At 39.2% G+C, this 15,359-nt stretch overlaps 1 protein-coding gene across 1 annotated transcript in view; it reads left to right on the forward strand.

Moving 5' to 3' along the window:
* The window catches only part of Fdh (alcohol dehydrogenase class-3 Fdh), a 58,450-nt gene that overhangs the window by 17,533 nt on the left and 25,558 nt on the right, over window positions 1-15,359 (forward strand). Inside the window, exons 4-5 of the mRNA XM_067098088.1 lie at window positions 4,029-4,249; window positions 12,747-12,833. Of these exons, the coding sequence (XP_066954189.1) occupies window positions 4,029-4,249; window positions 12,747-12,833 (308 nt within the window). The remainder of the gene's footprint in view (window positions 1-4,028; window positions 4,250-12,746; window positions 12,834-15,359) is intronic.

Here is a 15,359-nt window from a genome sequence, read left to right on the forward strand (position 1 = left end):
GTTGAGAATGCGTCCTTTTTGTGGTTCTATTGGTAGGAGTTGAAATATATTCATCAGAAATTATTTCCCGCATCAAGAAATATGAGATGAAAACTCAATTTGCAGTTTACATCGTTTTCACCCAGAGCATTAAAAGTAAGGTTTTCTCATGATTTTTAACGATTTTCGACGATTTTCCGCTTACGACGATTTTCGGTTACGACGCGGCGCAAGAACGGAACCTCCGTCAAACCGGGGACCGCCTGTACAAAAGTGCAATTGAAGTAACCATGTTTTTTTTTTTTTTAATGCTTGTACATTTCAATGGAAGTACAAGTCTGCCAGGTACTGTCTGAACATAAATCCATTACTGAAATGAAGTCTGTGATAACCACAATTTAAGTTAATCCTTGAGAAAGAGAATAGGGCTCTTGAAGCTTTGCTGAATTACTGGTTCTTAATTATCCAGAGATGCATTGTATGTGGTTCTTTGGGAGCTTATTTTTAGTTAATACTTGACTACTACACTGTAGGCAGGTACTGTTTACAGTATGCCTTCTGTGGCACAATATTTAAAGTTTCTGCAGAGTTCCTTCAGCCCCAGCTGCATTGCTTTCTGCATTTAAAAAATTTTTTACATCACTTCCCCTTACTGTCACACCTCAGCTTTACCTATCTTTGAAGACCATTTTTTTTGGGCAAGTCTTATTAGAGTTTAGCCATTGTATTCACTGACATTGTCATAAACTTGTGTCATTAACTTAATAATAATAGTATCAAGGTGATTGGGATATAGTAGAAAGGATACTACAAAATACTTGACAAACCAAGTGGAGATCATTCAACATTCAAGTTTTTTGTCCTAGGTGGGGATGCTGTAAATTGCTAGCTTCCAAATTCCAGGTGTAGTTGGAAGAGGAATGTTATGGATGAAAGCAGTGTCATTTTCTTTCATTGGGGCATTGAAGATGACTTATTAAAATAGTTTTTTATATATACTTTGGATTACATATCCATTATTTATGATTATCACCTTCAGTACTGCAAAGGAGATTTGTGTGGTTTAAGGAAAAGTCAATAGAGAGAAGACTGCGTATTAAAGTTACAGGATGTGTGGTGAATGGGTGCGTGGCTCATAGTGTTATTCTGTCTTTCTGTTCAATGTCATATCTTTGGCTGTTTTGTTGTATCTAAGATTGATGGATAGTTGATCATGAAATTGTCAAGATTTCTCTATTAACTATAGAAATTTCCAGACATAGGCTAATCTGAAAGGATTTTTCATTGGGTGAAGGTTTATAAAGTGGAACAGGACATGATTAAAGAAGTAAGGGTTAGGCGGGAAAAGGTCAAACGGAACTAATAATTAATAAAAAGCAGAAAGTAATGCAACTCATACCAAAGGGAGGATGTAAAGAATGTTATGTACTCTGTACTGTTCATACACTTAAGGCAGTAACCTCAAGAATGCCATGAAGTGACAAGCATGCTCCTCTAGGACTTTAAGGTTCTGCTAAAGAAAACAACAAAATAACAGTCCTTCCGGCCAATTTTTTGTAGCAGTTTCCCTCTGTATGGAGAAAGTGCCATAGGTTAGGCATTTGCTAATGACATCTATCAAGGAAGGCTGCACATTTTCAGTTTCCAAATCATTCTGAGATTTTCATGTTGTATGACGGAGTAATGTGTGTATACAGTTGGAAGTCCTAACATCAGAATGACTATAACTCCTTAGGTTTTTGTCCATTTTCTTGGTCATGGTAGCAGTCTGGTTGGGGATTGACAGAATGAATGCAAGTTTAACATATTCATTCTTTAAGAATCTGTTGCACTTCCTTCAGAAACTTTTTCCTCAAAGAAGTCTTCGAGTGTCTAGAGTGCTTATTAGAGGCAGTATTGCTGAACCAGTGAAGCTGCAGTAATTCTGCAGCCAGGCCCAACTTAATTAGGTAAGGCACTGTAGAACCACAAAGGATAATTCATTTACACTGTAGGTTCACGTGTTTCCTGTTCTCTACTGCCAGATCCTAATGGGTGTCTGGAATAAAGAAAACGGTTGATAACCTGTGACTTTACCTTGAATAAAAAATTCCTGAAACACTATTGCCATGAGAGTGGTGGTCATGTTGAGATATTGCTTGGGGAGGCGCAATAATCCCGCAGCCAGACCCGACATAATTAGGTGAGTTACCTTTTAACCACAAAGATTAATAAATATACTGTATTGGTTCATGTGTGTCTTTCTGTTCTTTATTGCCAAACCCTATGGGTATCTGGAATAAAGAAAATGGTTAATAACCTGTGACTGTACTTCCTGCCAAAAATTGGTCTCAGTTGTTGGGATTTATTTATTAGGAGCTAAGCCATTTCGTCATCTATCAGTTTCTTTTGTAAGCTCCATTGAGGACAAACAGCGGCTACGCTATCAAAAAACAGTTTTTGACGCAGGAAAAACCTATTTTTGGTAGCTGCTGTGAGTCCTCAGATCCACCCACGAAAAGGCACGGGACTGTGTTGAACATTTACCTTGCATAGACCTGGCTTGTATTGAGGAAGATGGCCAACACAGATGTTGTCACATCTGTGCAGTTGTTGTAGTACGGGGGAGAGATCCCTCATGTACTTAGTCCTATATATTTTATCACTGTGCCAACAAGCATTATTCTGGCCAAGACAACTATTAAGAGAATTCTTTGTAATTGTGTAGTTTGTCTTATAGAGCCCTGAGGGAACCATGAGAGTGTAACTCCTTTGAGGGCTCACAGCAGCTACCAAAAATAGGTTTTTCCTATGTCAGAACTTTTTTTTTCCTAGGAAGTGTTTTATATGCATCCATTCAAACTCAAAAGATGAAAAAGCACTAGTCATAAACCACTAGAAATATTATTCCCATATTACAGCCATTCAGTTTTAAGGAAGAAAAATGCCTTCCTTTTTTTATACTGTACCTCAAAAATAATGCTTCTTGCTTTTTACAATATCCCTTTCAGTCAATAGGCCTTTGAAAGTCATTGTCACAGGGCTGTAGTTATGTTAAGTAATATTTTACATTGTTTACTTTCTTTGAAATTACTGTTTGTGGTGTGATTTAAAATTTTGAAATTTGCCAAAAACATTTTTCAAAACAATGTAGACAACTAGGGCTAGGGTTGAAGTTTGGATTTCACATCAGTGAATACTTGAATCTTATTAAAAATGGTCTTGCTCTTGTAAAGGTGAGTCTTGACATATAATGGCTTACATTCCAGTGAATGCATTGTAATTTAAAATGGTTGTCATACATGAATATGAAATTAGGTGGATAATTTGGTGATGCTGCTATATAAATAAATAGACCTGTGACATACCAGGAGTGGAAAGTAAATAACTGAATTCATATACATGTCAATGTGCAATACCCAAAAAAAAAAAATAATAATTTCCTGTGTTGTAATTAATAATTTCCATGAGACTTGAAGGTACATTTCATAGTTTCACTTTGTGATCTCTTAATATCAACCATATTGTTGCTGTTGTCTTATAATTTCAAGCAAAAGTAAGTGGTGATAGATTGTTCATTATAATTGGCATTTTATACCTGTGGGTATTGCAAGTAGGGTATGCAGTAAATGCACAGTGTGTACATGATGTTGATAGGGTTGATTATATAAGTATACATGTTAAGTCAAAATAAGCAATTAAAAATTTGTCCTATGTGATCCTGAAGGTCATCATTCAACGCCTTCAAAAATAAGTAAGGGGTTTGGGTTCACAGCAAGTGTAGTATAGTTAACGAAGTGAGATGCATAATATTAGCCTCACATTTAAGTGTGAATAAGTAACCTTGACTTGTTTTGGCTGGCCAGGTTGCTACAGTTTTTCATTGCAAAATAGATAGAGTAAGCAGGATCACCCTGCATTTCTTTAAGATTTTGCAGACATTTCTAAATTAACATTGTTTTAATTTTTTCTCCCAAATTGTCATGTAATGAGGAGCATTGTTTATTTACTTGTAATTATTTGTATGGGCAAACTTTCAGAATTATGTCTTGAATTCTTTTTGTTGACAGGTGATCATGTCATTCCCCTGTATACTCCCCAATGCCGAGAGTGCAAGTTCTGTAAGAACAAGAAAACCAACTTGTGCCAGAAAATTCGTGCGACTCAGGGACAGGGTGTTATGCCTGATGGAACCACACGTTTCATGTGTAAAGGGAAACCTCTCTTCCATTTCATGGGATGCTCAACCTTCTCACAGTACACAGTAGTGTGTGAAATTTCTGTTGCCAAGGTAATTATTACATTTGCATGATTTTATACCAATACTCATGGACCCTTAAAATGTATGGTAGTAATATCTGTCAGGGCATAATGCAAGTGTTTTTCTGGTGCAAAATTCCTTGTATACTGTTCTTTTCCATGATTTCCTCCTCTTTTCTTTCTTAGCATTGTGTTTTCCTTGGTTGTGATAGATATTGAGTAGTGTTTCAAGTATGGAATTTTTGCCATAGCAATAAATATATTTAGAAGCACTTCCATCTGGAACAGTGAAGTCTTTCTTCCCAAAATATTTCTTAATGACTTAGAGGAAATTGCTGAATTTGTTTGTTTAATCCAGATCCTGAGTTGATTTTAGAAAGATAGAAAGTTTGTTGCTTTAACTGAGGCTGTAGTGAAGGGTGTTGTTGCACCTGATAAAGACATGGAAAAGTAAGTTCATGCATTGACATTCGTTTTTTAGGTTATTGAAAGCGATCGAAATGAAGAGTAGACTAAAAAAAAAATTGAAGTGAAGAGTAGACTAAAAAAAAAAAAAAAAATTAAGGTAATGGCATTATAGAGGCAAATTCAATGTAACTTGAGTATAGCTTTGGGAAAGTATTGGTTTATGTTGGTCTTCATGTAAAGCGTGAGCTTCACCTTTTAAATGAAGTGAGAATAGTTTGTTACAAATGAGACAGGTTAAGCATCACTAGGCACCTGATTATCAGAGAAAAATTATGGAAGAGTAGAAGCTGTATGGTTTTCCCAAGAAAAATTAGTATGTACACCATAAATACAGATGGATAGTTGTCAAAGTTTGCTTTTAAGGTGAAGGCTCTTAGGACACACATACACAATTGGTAGTCAGGTTATTGACAAAAACTTGTTAAGCACGCTTGACACTTGTGTTGGGAGTGTGTGTACAGGTGAAAGATTACTTGAAGTAAAGAGTACATATTCACAGGGAAAAAGCCATTGACTTTCCAGTTAAGGTTCCAAAGATTAAAATGCCTGTATTTGAACAAATTTTAGTAACTGAGAAAATTAAAAACTATGAAGGCATTTGTGTGCACAGTACTTTAAAGTAGCGTTCCATTCTGATTAACTTCCGGATTCAACACTTACAACATGCCAGGGAGATTGTTCCACAGCTTCAGGTAGTTGTCTTAGTCTCCACGCATTCATGATAATCGCTTATCCAAAGAATTAGAGGGAACAAGGTTGGAGGCTATGAAAGCTGACCATAGAGAGCTTTGCTTGACAGAAAGGCATGAGGTCTCCATCATGCTTCAATTCATATAGGAATCAAAACCTTAGGCAGATGCTTTCCACACCATTTCAAGACATCTGTAAGGTTCTGTGTAAAGGGGTGGTCTCCCTTGCAGTAACTGTTTTTTTTGTTATTCAGACTGCAAAGAGAAGTCTTGGTGAAGATCTGGACATAAACACCCAAGTGACACTCAGTCCTCCTCTTGACCACAGAAAAAGTGGTTGCCAAACCTTCTGGAGCTCTTAGTAGACTATTCTAGGTCTCTTTCCACTTACAGGTATCTTCAGAAGTAGCCTACTAATACCAGTTTGTTCCTACACGAATACAAACCCTTGGCCGTTACGTATGGATAACTTTCGGCGAAGCTGGAAAGTCTGGCCAGTGAACTTTTTGCAAGGCAGTTATGGTAACATTACCGATGGTAGGGGCATAATTACCGCTTACCCAACCGGTATACATTCAATCTCTCTAGTTTACTTTCAGCTGCACTCTCAACAAGACATGCTTGTCTTCTCTCTCCTACTGTTCATCCTTTTTCCTCCTGTTATATATTTTACATTTTGTTATTTGAAATATTGTTTGAGATATATTGAAACATATGTGTATTTTGGTATATTAAGAAGTCAATATGTTGTGTTTCTACGCCTTCAATGATATATTTACTTACTCATACTGCGTAGTAGGAGTAGGACTTACTCATCCTGCATAGTAGGATTAGGACTTACTCATACTGCATAGTAGGATTAGGGCTGTGTTTAATTATTTTGTTTTTTAGACAATGTTTTGATTCAAACTACACAATTTTCGGGAACATGGTAATGTTTTAGTCTTTCGGTTGTTGTGTAGATTGAGACAAGATGATCGAGACGTTACGGGTTCATGTTGCAGCCGGGGGTTTTGTGCGAGGATTCATCTTACTTAACATCGTGAGTTTTCCTTCACTACCTCAACATGAATGTTAATGGCTCAAGTCCTGCAGTTGCCTTGGCCTGTCTACATATTCAGGACTAGTCAGAATTTACCGTCTTGTCTCTTTCCTGTTTTGGATTGGGGGGTTGTGGACTCCTTTCCCTTAGATACAGATATATTTCTTTTCCTTTCCTTCAGGACAGGAAGTTTATTCCCTTCCTGAGGGGGAAGGGGGAAAGCCCTTACAGTGCAGATCTTGCTTTGTCTCTGGACTTCCCTGTCTTCTTCTTTGTGACAGTTGTCAGCCCTGGTGCTCGCCTCGAAGCCGGATGGCGGCGTGTTCCACTCAGATCTTGGGAGCCTCTCTACATATTGTTCTTCTTTTCCAGGCTCAGATGCACAGCTTACGTTGTCATTCAGGGGTACCAGTCTTAGACAGACTGCTTCTCCGATGTAGCCTTTGTCTGCTTCATGCTTCCTGCGATGTTTCGTCATCCAGTGCCCTTCACTTTGGTTGCCCTTTTGTCATATATATGAAATAAACTTGTTTTATCACACAATTTTATTAGAATATATGAATATTCCTGCTCTTACACATTGTAATTGCTGCTTTTGTAAGAGCCATGTGCTCCTGTGATGTCACAGATGGGATTGTGACATCATGGCTAGTTCTTAACATCATCAACCTATTCCTCCAATGTAGTTTCGATCAATCAACTTGGCCTTTCAAGAGAAGTACGACCTGACTTCCGCTATCGTAGACGTTGGGGTTTTTTGGAAATTAGAAATTCTTTGCTGTTTCTTCACATGTACGTGTACTGTGATGAGGCCCTCCGGTTGCAGTAGAAGTTAAAGAAGAGAATCCTTTCTCCATCGTCATCACCTTCTATTGGTGCTCTCCCTCGTCAACAGACTGGGATTTCTTTGTGTTGTGGGTCTCTCTCTGGGACCCTGCTACACAGGGCACCAGGTGCACAGTTTCCTTGTATACAGCAAATTGAAGAGGTAACCTGTGTCACCTATACTAGTTCCAGGAATATTCCCCAGACTAGGATCTCCTCCGCCTGTGTTTCTATGGACACTGGTAAAGGGAGCAACCGGCATTCGTCCTGTACTTGACTCTGCAGCTCATTCTGAATTCTTTGGTTTCTTTGGAAATCCGAGACTCGGAGGATGCTTGTCTCAAGCGTTCAGCTTTGGCCAGGGGTTCAGCTTGAGCAGCACACTCGGTTTAGTTCGGAACAACAAGCCGATGATTCTCACCGGATGGTTCAAGATAGAAGCAGCAGTGGAGATGCTAGCAGACATTCGAGCCAGAGTGTTGATGTACTTTCTTCGTTGGATGTGAGAGATTCTGGAAGTTTGAGGATGTGTTTCCAGCATAGGCTTGGTCACCTCGACGCTCGCACGTTTGTGACTTAGTTCCAGATATCCATGGACGTGACCAGGTTTGACGTTCATCTTCCCGTGTTCGAGGACATCCAGCCAAAGAAGTGATGCTCTTTCCTTTGATGTACATGAGGGATTCTGCATGGCCATGGGCATGTCTCCACCCTAGGACTGTTGTTGACTTAAAGTCCGAACGTCTGTGACATCAGTCATTGACTTTCCATGCTCTTTTAGAAGGCCCTCTGATCTTCATTCAGGCTCTCTCGACCTTGTCCTGTCACACGTCCGAGTCCGTGAAGACACGCACATAAGTGCAGTTGATTCATACCAGTCGGTTGTCTCATACATTTGGACGTGACAGCACAGACGTACAGCTGTATATTGACACACCCATCGCACACGGGGGGGAGGGGAGTTGTCTCAAGATAGCGTGTCCAGGAATGGGCCATCGACCTCGCTCGGGTGAAAGGTTGAAAAGAGAAAGGGATGGTCTGCAGCCATGCCGCATTGTAGCACCGTTTCCCCATCCGTTCACAGCCTCAATCATTCTGTTGAGCGAAGAGCATTGATATAACTTCAGTGGACATCCAGAATGGCGCCAAATCACATCCACAACCATCCAAATCATGGCCATGGCCGTGCCAGTCACAGCCACGCCCGTCAGCGACAACCAGCAAGCCCGTCTGCGGACATGAATCTTAACATGCCGTGGACGTGACCCTTAAGACATCTGCGGACTTGACTTAACATCCGCAGACAAAACTTCACGATTCCGAGGATGTGACTCGTCAAGAGCGGGGAATAATGGGAGCCCTTCGTGTGAGAAGAGTCTCTCTCTCTCTCTCTCTCTCTCTCTCTCTCTCTCTCTCTCTCTCTCTCTCTCTCTCTCTCTCTCTCTCTCTCTCTCTCTCTCTCTCTCTCTCTCTCTCTCTCTCTCTCTCTCTCTCTCTCTCTCTCTCTCTCTCTCTCTCTCTCTCTCTCTCTCTCCTTATGGTGGTGTGTTTACCTTCACCATAAGAAATGGAGGATTTGAAGAATAAGTTTTTCTTTCCTCTTATGAAGCGGTTATTGATCTCATTCGTTAGTTCAATAATATTCATATACAATTCTGAAGTTTAAATCCCCCACCTGTGATCACTCCTGCTGCTGTTGAAGCCCTTCTAAGCTCAAGAAAGGATTCAACACCTCTGGATTTTCTTGGCTAAGGACAGATGGGGAAATATCTTCTGTTCCTCAAGAACTTGATGGGATTAGGTTTGGTGGCTTACTTAGCCTTCCCTAAGTAGTTGAGTCTTTAGCCTAGCGTACGTGACATGAGAGGAATAAGTTCCTCTCTGGCATTTAAGAACTTGTCTGTTCATAGGATTTTGAATGCTGGTTCTTGACTTCGTCAGACACTTTCAAGGACTTTACCCACAGGCCCTTGGACACTTTTCCCTCGGGTCCAGTGATGGCTGCTCTACAAATTGTGTAGCTCATCCAGTGTCCCTAGCAGGACAGTTTGTATCTTGTCTAAGATGATAGTGTGGAAGAGGGAATGAGTGAGATATCTTGTCTCTTTTCTTTCCCTTTTTCCTGTCTTCTGTACCCACAGACAGTTTTGAAGAATGACACATCATACCCTGGAACTGGCTTGATGCAGGTGAATGTTGCAGTCATGCTGTTACAGCATTTATATGTTCCATATAAATATGCTTCTCAGTAGCCTTTTCTTCCCTCTCCAACAAGGGGAGTGAGGAGTGTTGGCAATTCCATTGCATGTAGCTGACATGGTTTGTTGCTTGAACAGATATAGTTCTCTTTGACTTCCATATATAGCCTTTACTTCTCTCCAGCAAGGGGAGTGAGGAGTGGTGACAAACCCATTGCATGTGGCTGACATAGCTTGTTGCTTGAACAGATATAGATCTCTTGATTTCCGTATATGCATTGAATAAAGGGGGGGCAGTTCTTATCATCATAGGGCAACTCTTTTGATTAATTTACTGATGTCATCATAGGGGGATCTCCTCATAGGACATCTCCTCTGTTGATGATGCACATTCCTTTGACAGTATTAGGACATCTCCTCTGTCGACGGTGCAAAGTCCGTTGATAGTAGGATATTTAGCACATTTCTACAAAGAACATCTTATCATAAGACATCCCCTGGGGTTATCCTATCATCTTCTCTGTATACAGTGCTGATGAATGGGGTTACAGTAGAATACTCAACACAGACATCAGCCAGACACATTCCAGGATGAGGGATGTATGTCAGACAAGTTCCATCAGTGGAGTCTATACCCGACCATGGGTACAGGAGTTCCACTTCTTTGGCAACGTAAAGTGATTGTGCATGCCTGCTTTCCCTTATCAGTTTCTGCTACCCGATTGGTTTTAATACCAATAATGTGTATACAAGAACTTTTATGTCCGTGGAAATTTGAACAGTGGTTCTTGGCCGTGCTAAACCACTTTCACATCTGGTATCGTTGAGATCTGACATGTCAGGTCTGCGACAGTGGTAGCACTCAGACAGACAGGAATTAAAAGCGAGATGGCACTCTTTCAATGAAATCAAGAAATGGGACGGTTGATCTTGACTTAGGGTTCTCGCTCAACTCGAAAGATTGATAATACCCTTTCTTCTCTTGATTTCCAGTTGTTGGCTCTGTTCTGATCTACCTATTCTACATATTTGAAAGTGGTCAGTTAGATTGATAATTTTCCTTCGATGGTCCTGTGGCACCAAAGACAGTATGACTTCTGTGTTACCCCCATAGTCCAGTCCTTCATCCCAAAGCAAACAACTAGTTCGTTAGCTTTGAGCTGCCCTAGGAACGTTGGCAAAGGGATCCTTTCTCTAGCTAGGGAACTGATCAACCAAGCTTAACTTGGAACTTCCTACTGATTATGAGTGTATTTCAGGTAAGGTCTCTAGAAGGCAAAGTCATCCATATGTCTGTCACATTCAGAAAGGACATGTAGTTTGAATACTAGGATAGAATGTATTTGTGAAATTCACATGCATATCCTCTTAACTTGGAGTGTTGACCATAGGCAAAGGGATAATTTCTCTGCCTAGGGGAGTTACCTACCGAACGTACCCTGCAATTTCCTGGTCATTAGTTCGTTTGAGGCAACATCTCTAGGGGCCACAACCATCCATCAATCAGTGGCATTCAGGAAGAACCCGTCAATCTGGTACTAGGATAGAATGTAATTGTGCAGTTCACATTCTTATCCTTTTACCTTGGGTTATTGCCCTTGGGTCCTTGGACTCCTTTTCCTTGGATCATTGGTGGGTGCTCAATAAGTCATGTAGTTTACCCAGCTCTTAAGGACAGTTTGCATCTTGCCTGAGGTGTCTAGCTACAGGGAGAGAGTGTGGGCAGAACTGGCTTCCTACCTTCCTCCTGTTTTCCGTCCTCTTCCAGTGGACAGAGGAGGAATAAACAAGCTGTCATAAGGTGAACTTGTGTGCATGCAGGTGATCTGCATGACTGAGTATCCTATCTATAATCCATTTTTGTTTGGCTTAATAGATGCATTTACTACCATCTCTCTAGCAAGGAGAGAGGACTGACTATGGGCAAGCCAGTTGGTTATTTTTAGCTACATAGTCTTCAACATTGTAGGTTCGTCCGCACCTTTCGAATCAAGGGTTTTCATACTTTCCTTTGATTCGAAGTGCCCAGAAGTCTGGCAGTTGAACATCCCACACGTTCAACAGGTCAGAGGTATGGTCTCCTTCTTTGCTCTTTCATGACCAGGAAGAGAATACCAGGTGAGCTAAACTACCAGTCAGTTAAGAGAATTACTTGGAATCCTCCCTCCGAGGGTTTGCACTCTTGTAGGAACAAATGACAAATTTTTAATTAATTTGTATTTTTTCTTTAATTAATTTGTATTTTTTCTAACATACAAACCAGAGGTCTTTACATAAAAGGCCTACCTCTTGCCACCCCTCATTCTTTAACCTGTGCCAAAAGGTAAACCGAAGAGATCGAATGCATAACCACCTTGCAAAAGTTTAATGGCCGGACTTTCCAACTTCACCGAAAGTAAAAGACCTCAGGTTTGTATGTTAGGAAAAATACAAATTAATTAAAAATTTGCCATTTTACAGTCCAGAGTCTATACATAGTCACGTGTGGCAATTATCAGCTGTAGTCTGAGGAAGTGGCTTTTTAGAGGCTGCTGTGGAAGCTATTACCATCCCCGCAAATCCTCTCCCATCTCCCGTTGCCTAGGAATGTGGTCTAGATTTGAGACTGAGTTCAACGAACAAGGTTCCCATTCCCGTGAGGACTTTAGTTCAATGAACAGGGTTCTCGTTCCTCTGAGGCCTTTTTGCCATGTTAAGCACTACATGTGCCTTGAATGGAGAAAACACTCTTTCTCATCCTCTTCTCTCTCTCTCTCTCTCTCTCTCTCTCTCTCTCTCTCTGAGTCCTCTCTATTCTTTTATTGCTGTGGCTTTTCATCCTTTTGCAAAAGGATATGAGTCCCATATTCTTTTATCTGTGGCTATAATTTTCACTCTTCAGGAATCAGTGGAGCATGGTATGATGGTGTTGCCTGGCAAATAAACTGGGGTTTCTTTAAAATCATTCAGTTTAGTGCACCTGAATTTATTTCACATAGAATAAGGCTAATTATAATTAATGGGTTGTAGAAAAATGCACTTTAGTCTTAAATTGTAAATATATTAAAAAAAAGTCTTAAGGTTGTTTTGGACATATTTAAGCCAATTTTATTTAGCTGTCAGGAAGTTTATTAATTCAAGGTCACTAGAAGACTATGAATATCAACTTAACATCTTGAATAATCTGGATAAACCCATCAAGGTCTTTTTTTCAGGTGCTTATGAGCTTTTCACAAGATATGTTTTGGTAAGCTATTTATTACTTGGTATTGATAGTGATATAAATACTGTATAAGAATTTGTACTTACATTTTAACTTTTCCACAGGTGAATGAAACAGCACCTCTAGACAAGGTCTGCCTATTAGGCTGTGGTATTAGTACTGGATATGGTGCAGCTCTCAATACTGCCAAGGTAAGAGTGAACTGGCTTTGATGTTGCCAATACAGGATCCAGAAATATTGAATCAGTATAGGTACACTTTTAAGGAACTGAGTTATTTATGAACCATACCACCAAGCCTTGTTTCTCTTTATTGTTTTAGATGTGAAATGAGTCTTCACCACTCTTAGGCCTTAATGCTCTTCTTGCTTGACTATGAGGTCTAGGTCTTCATCTACTCCTTTTCTTATGATTTCCTGAGCCTTCCTACAGGTCTTTGCCCTATTGTTTTCTTATATACACCTTTTTTTATTTACTTTTCCTCATCCCTTTTCATTGCATGTTCAGTGTGACCAACAATACCTCATCTGTACTCATGTTATACCCAAGCCATCTCAGTCTCGGAGATCTGTGTTTTTCCAGCCTTTTCTCTACCATTTCTTATGTGTATTGCAATCTTCTCACTGTGATGCAGCCCAGATTCTTAATATCCTATGGTCATAATTTTATAAAATCTCAATTTTCCTTGTCAGTGTTCCTGCAGCAAAGAGTAAATACAGAGTGTATGTACCCATCACAACTTTTTTCTCTGTATTAATGGGATGTTTGGTATTTACCACTAATCCAACAATCTCTATTTCATCCATGCTGTATCTATATTTTGTAATCCAGACCACCTTTTGTGACAGTTTTTTTTACTTTCACCACACAACAGAGTTCACCTCTGCACCTTTTCACACAAAAACCTCAAGAATACTTTTCTGGTTGTACTTTAAACTTGCTTTCTGTCTTGTTTTCATTTCACCTTTTAAGCACTCCCACCAACTGCTCTTCAGATTCTGCTAGCACTAGATTATCCACATAAAGCAGTTTCCAGTGCCCCTCCTTTTCTGGACATCTGTTTAGCTTCTTTCTTTAATGTGGTTAAATAACAAAGGGCTCAGCCCTGATTATGGATGGACACCATCATTTATCTCATTCTTTTTATACAAGTACCATAATGTTCTTAAATGTAGTTTATTATCAGAATTACAAAAGTTTATATGCTTGCATTACATGAAAAGTATTTGTGTGTATACAAACAAGGTGAAGTCCAAAACAATAACTATGAAGTAACATTAAGCATTGTTGCTTTGTTACTCATTGTATTGACAAAGTGTGTGTTTTGCTTTTTCCAGCATAAATTTTTCAGCTTAGATATTCTTGTTGTTATACATTCCTCTGTATAAACTTATATTTATTTACAATGCCCACCTCATTGGAAACTCGAGTCCTTAGAATTGGGGGAGAATGCAAACTGAGACTTAACCTGTTAAGCGTCCCCCGGATGAGCTCGTAACGCATTATCACGCTTTTTCTTGCAATTAGCGGTCATATCACTGATGATAGTTTTTCAAAGTTAATATTGATTTTTATGCTTATAATTCATAGTTAAGAGTAGAATTTTATTAAATGATAGGATAAAAACTATTACTACTACTATTATTTTATTTCATAAGACTACAAAATACTGAATGAAAAGTGTTGTATTATTATTCTTTCGTATGCCAATCTCTAAAGCAGGGGGCTACACACAATCCATCTATGTACTCGTGATTGTGGAGACAAATGTTCTACATTCTCATCTAGAAACAAATTTGCAAATCTGTTTGTTTCTTTCACGAGGTAATCAATGATTTCATCATCAAATTATTTCTCAAAAAATTCTAATGGATTCTCTTTATCCTTGACTGAAAATTTCACGCTTCACCTCCGCTATTGGAAGAAAAGTTTGTTTCTTCAATATCCTCATCATGGAGGATTCAGAACTAGAAACTCTCATCATCAAATATGTCTTCAGTATCAGACACCTCGTCTAGGATTTGATTTATCTCACCTGAAGACATTTCATTGAGAACGAGCGTAAAAACAGTGTTGTCTCTGAAAACGCCAAATGAAAAAAATAGTCATCTAGGCATCAAGCGACAACTGAAAAGAGTTGCCAGGAGGAAATAAGTCATCAATTACAGCTTACGTGTTCTGAGAGTGTTGCAAATGATGTTCCAACATTTTCCATACAAGTAATCGTATTATTACGGGGCTGACAGCTTGAAAAGCAGAGTTAAAGTCTTGAGCGTAATATCCCGTTGATTCTCGCAGTAAACGTATTAAACGCCACAGGTTAATACCCACATAAAATGTTCTTACATCAAATATCTTTTTAGGTTTAAGTGTTATATTATTCTCATATTAAGAGTTTTGGTAGGGCATGTAAATTTGTATATGTTCACCGTTGTTTCATAGTTAAATAGTTTATCTTTTGTGTTTGGCTCTGTATTCCTTTAATTCATTTATTCTTCTAACTTTTTTTTCATGCTGGGCTCCCTATTGGGGCCTTGGGCTATTAGCATTCCACTTATCTAACTAGGGCTGCAACTTGGCCAGTACTGTATTGATAATGACCTTTCTTCTCACAAAGTATACTTTAACTGTATATTCACTGCATGATGTGACTTGAGGGTCTCATTAAAACATTATAATGATAAAAAAAGGAGAGTACATTTATGTGTATGAAATGGG

Source organism: Macrobrachium rosenbergii, chromosome 54 (assembly GCF_040412425.1).
Source record: "Macrobrachium rosenbergii isolate ZJJX-2024 chromosome 54, ASM4041242v1, whole genome shotgun sequence".
Lineage (NCBI taxonomy): Eukaryota > Metazoa > Arthropoda > Malacostraca > Decapoda > Palaemonidae > Macrobrachium > Macrobrachium rosenbergii.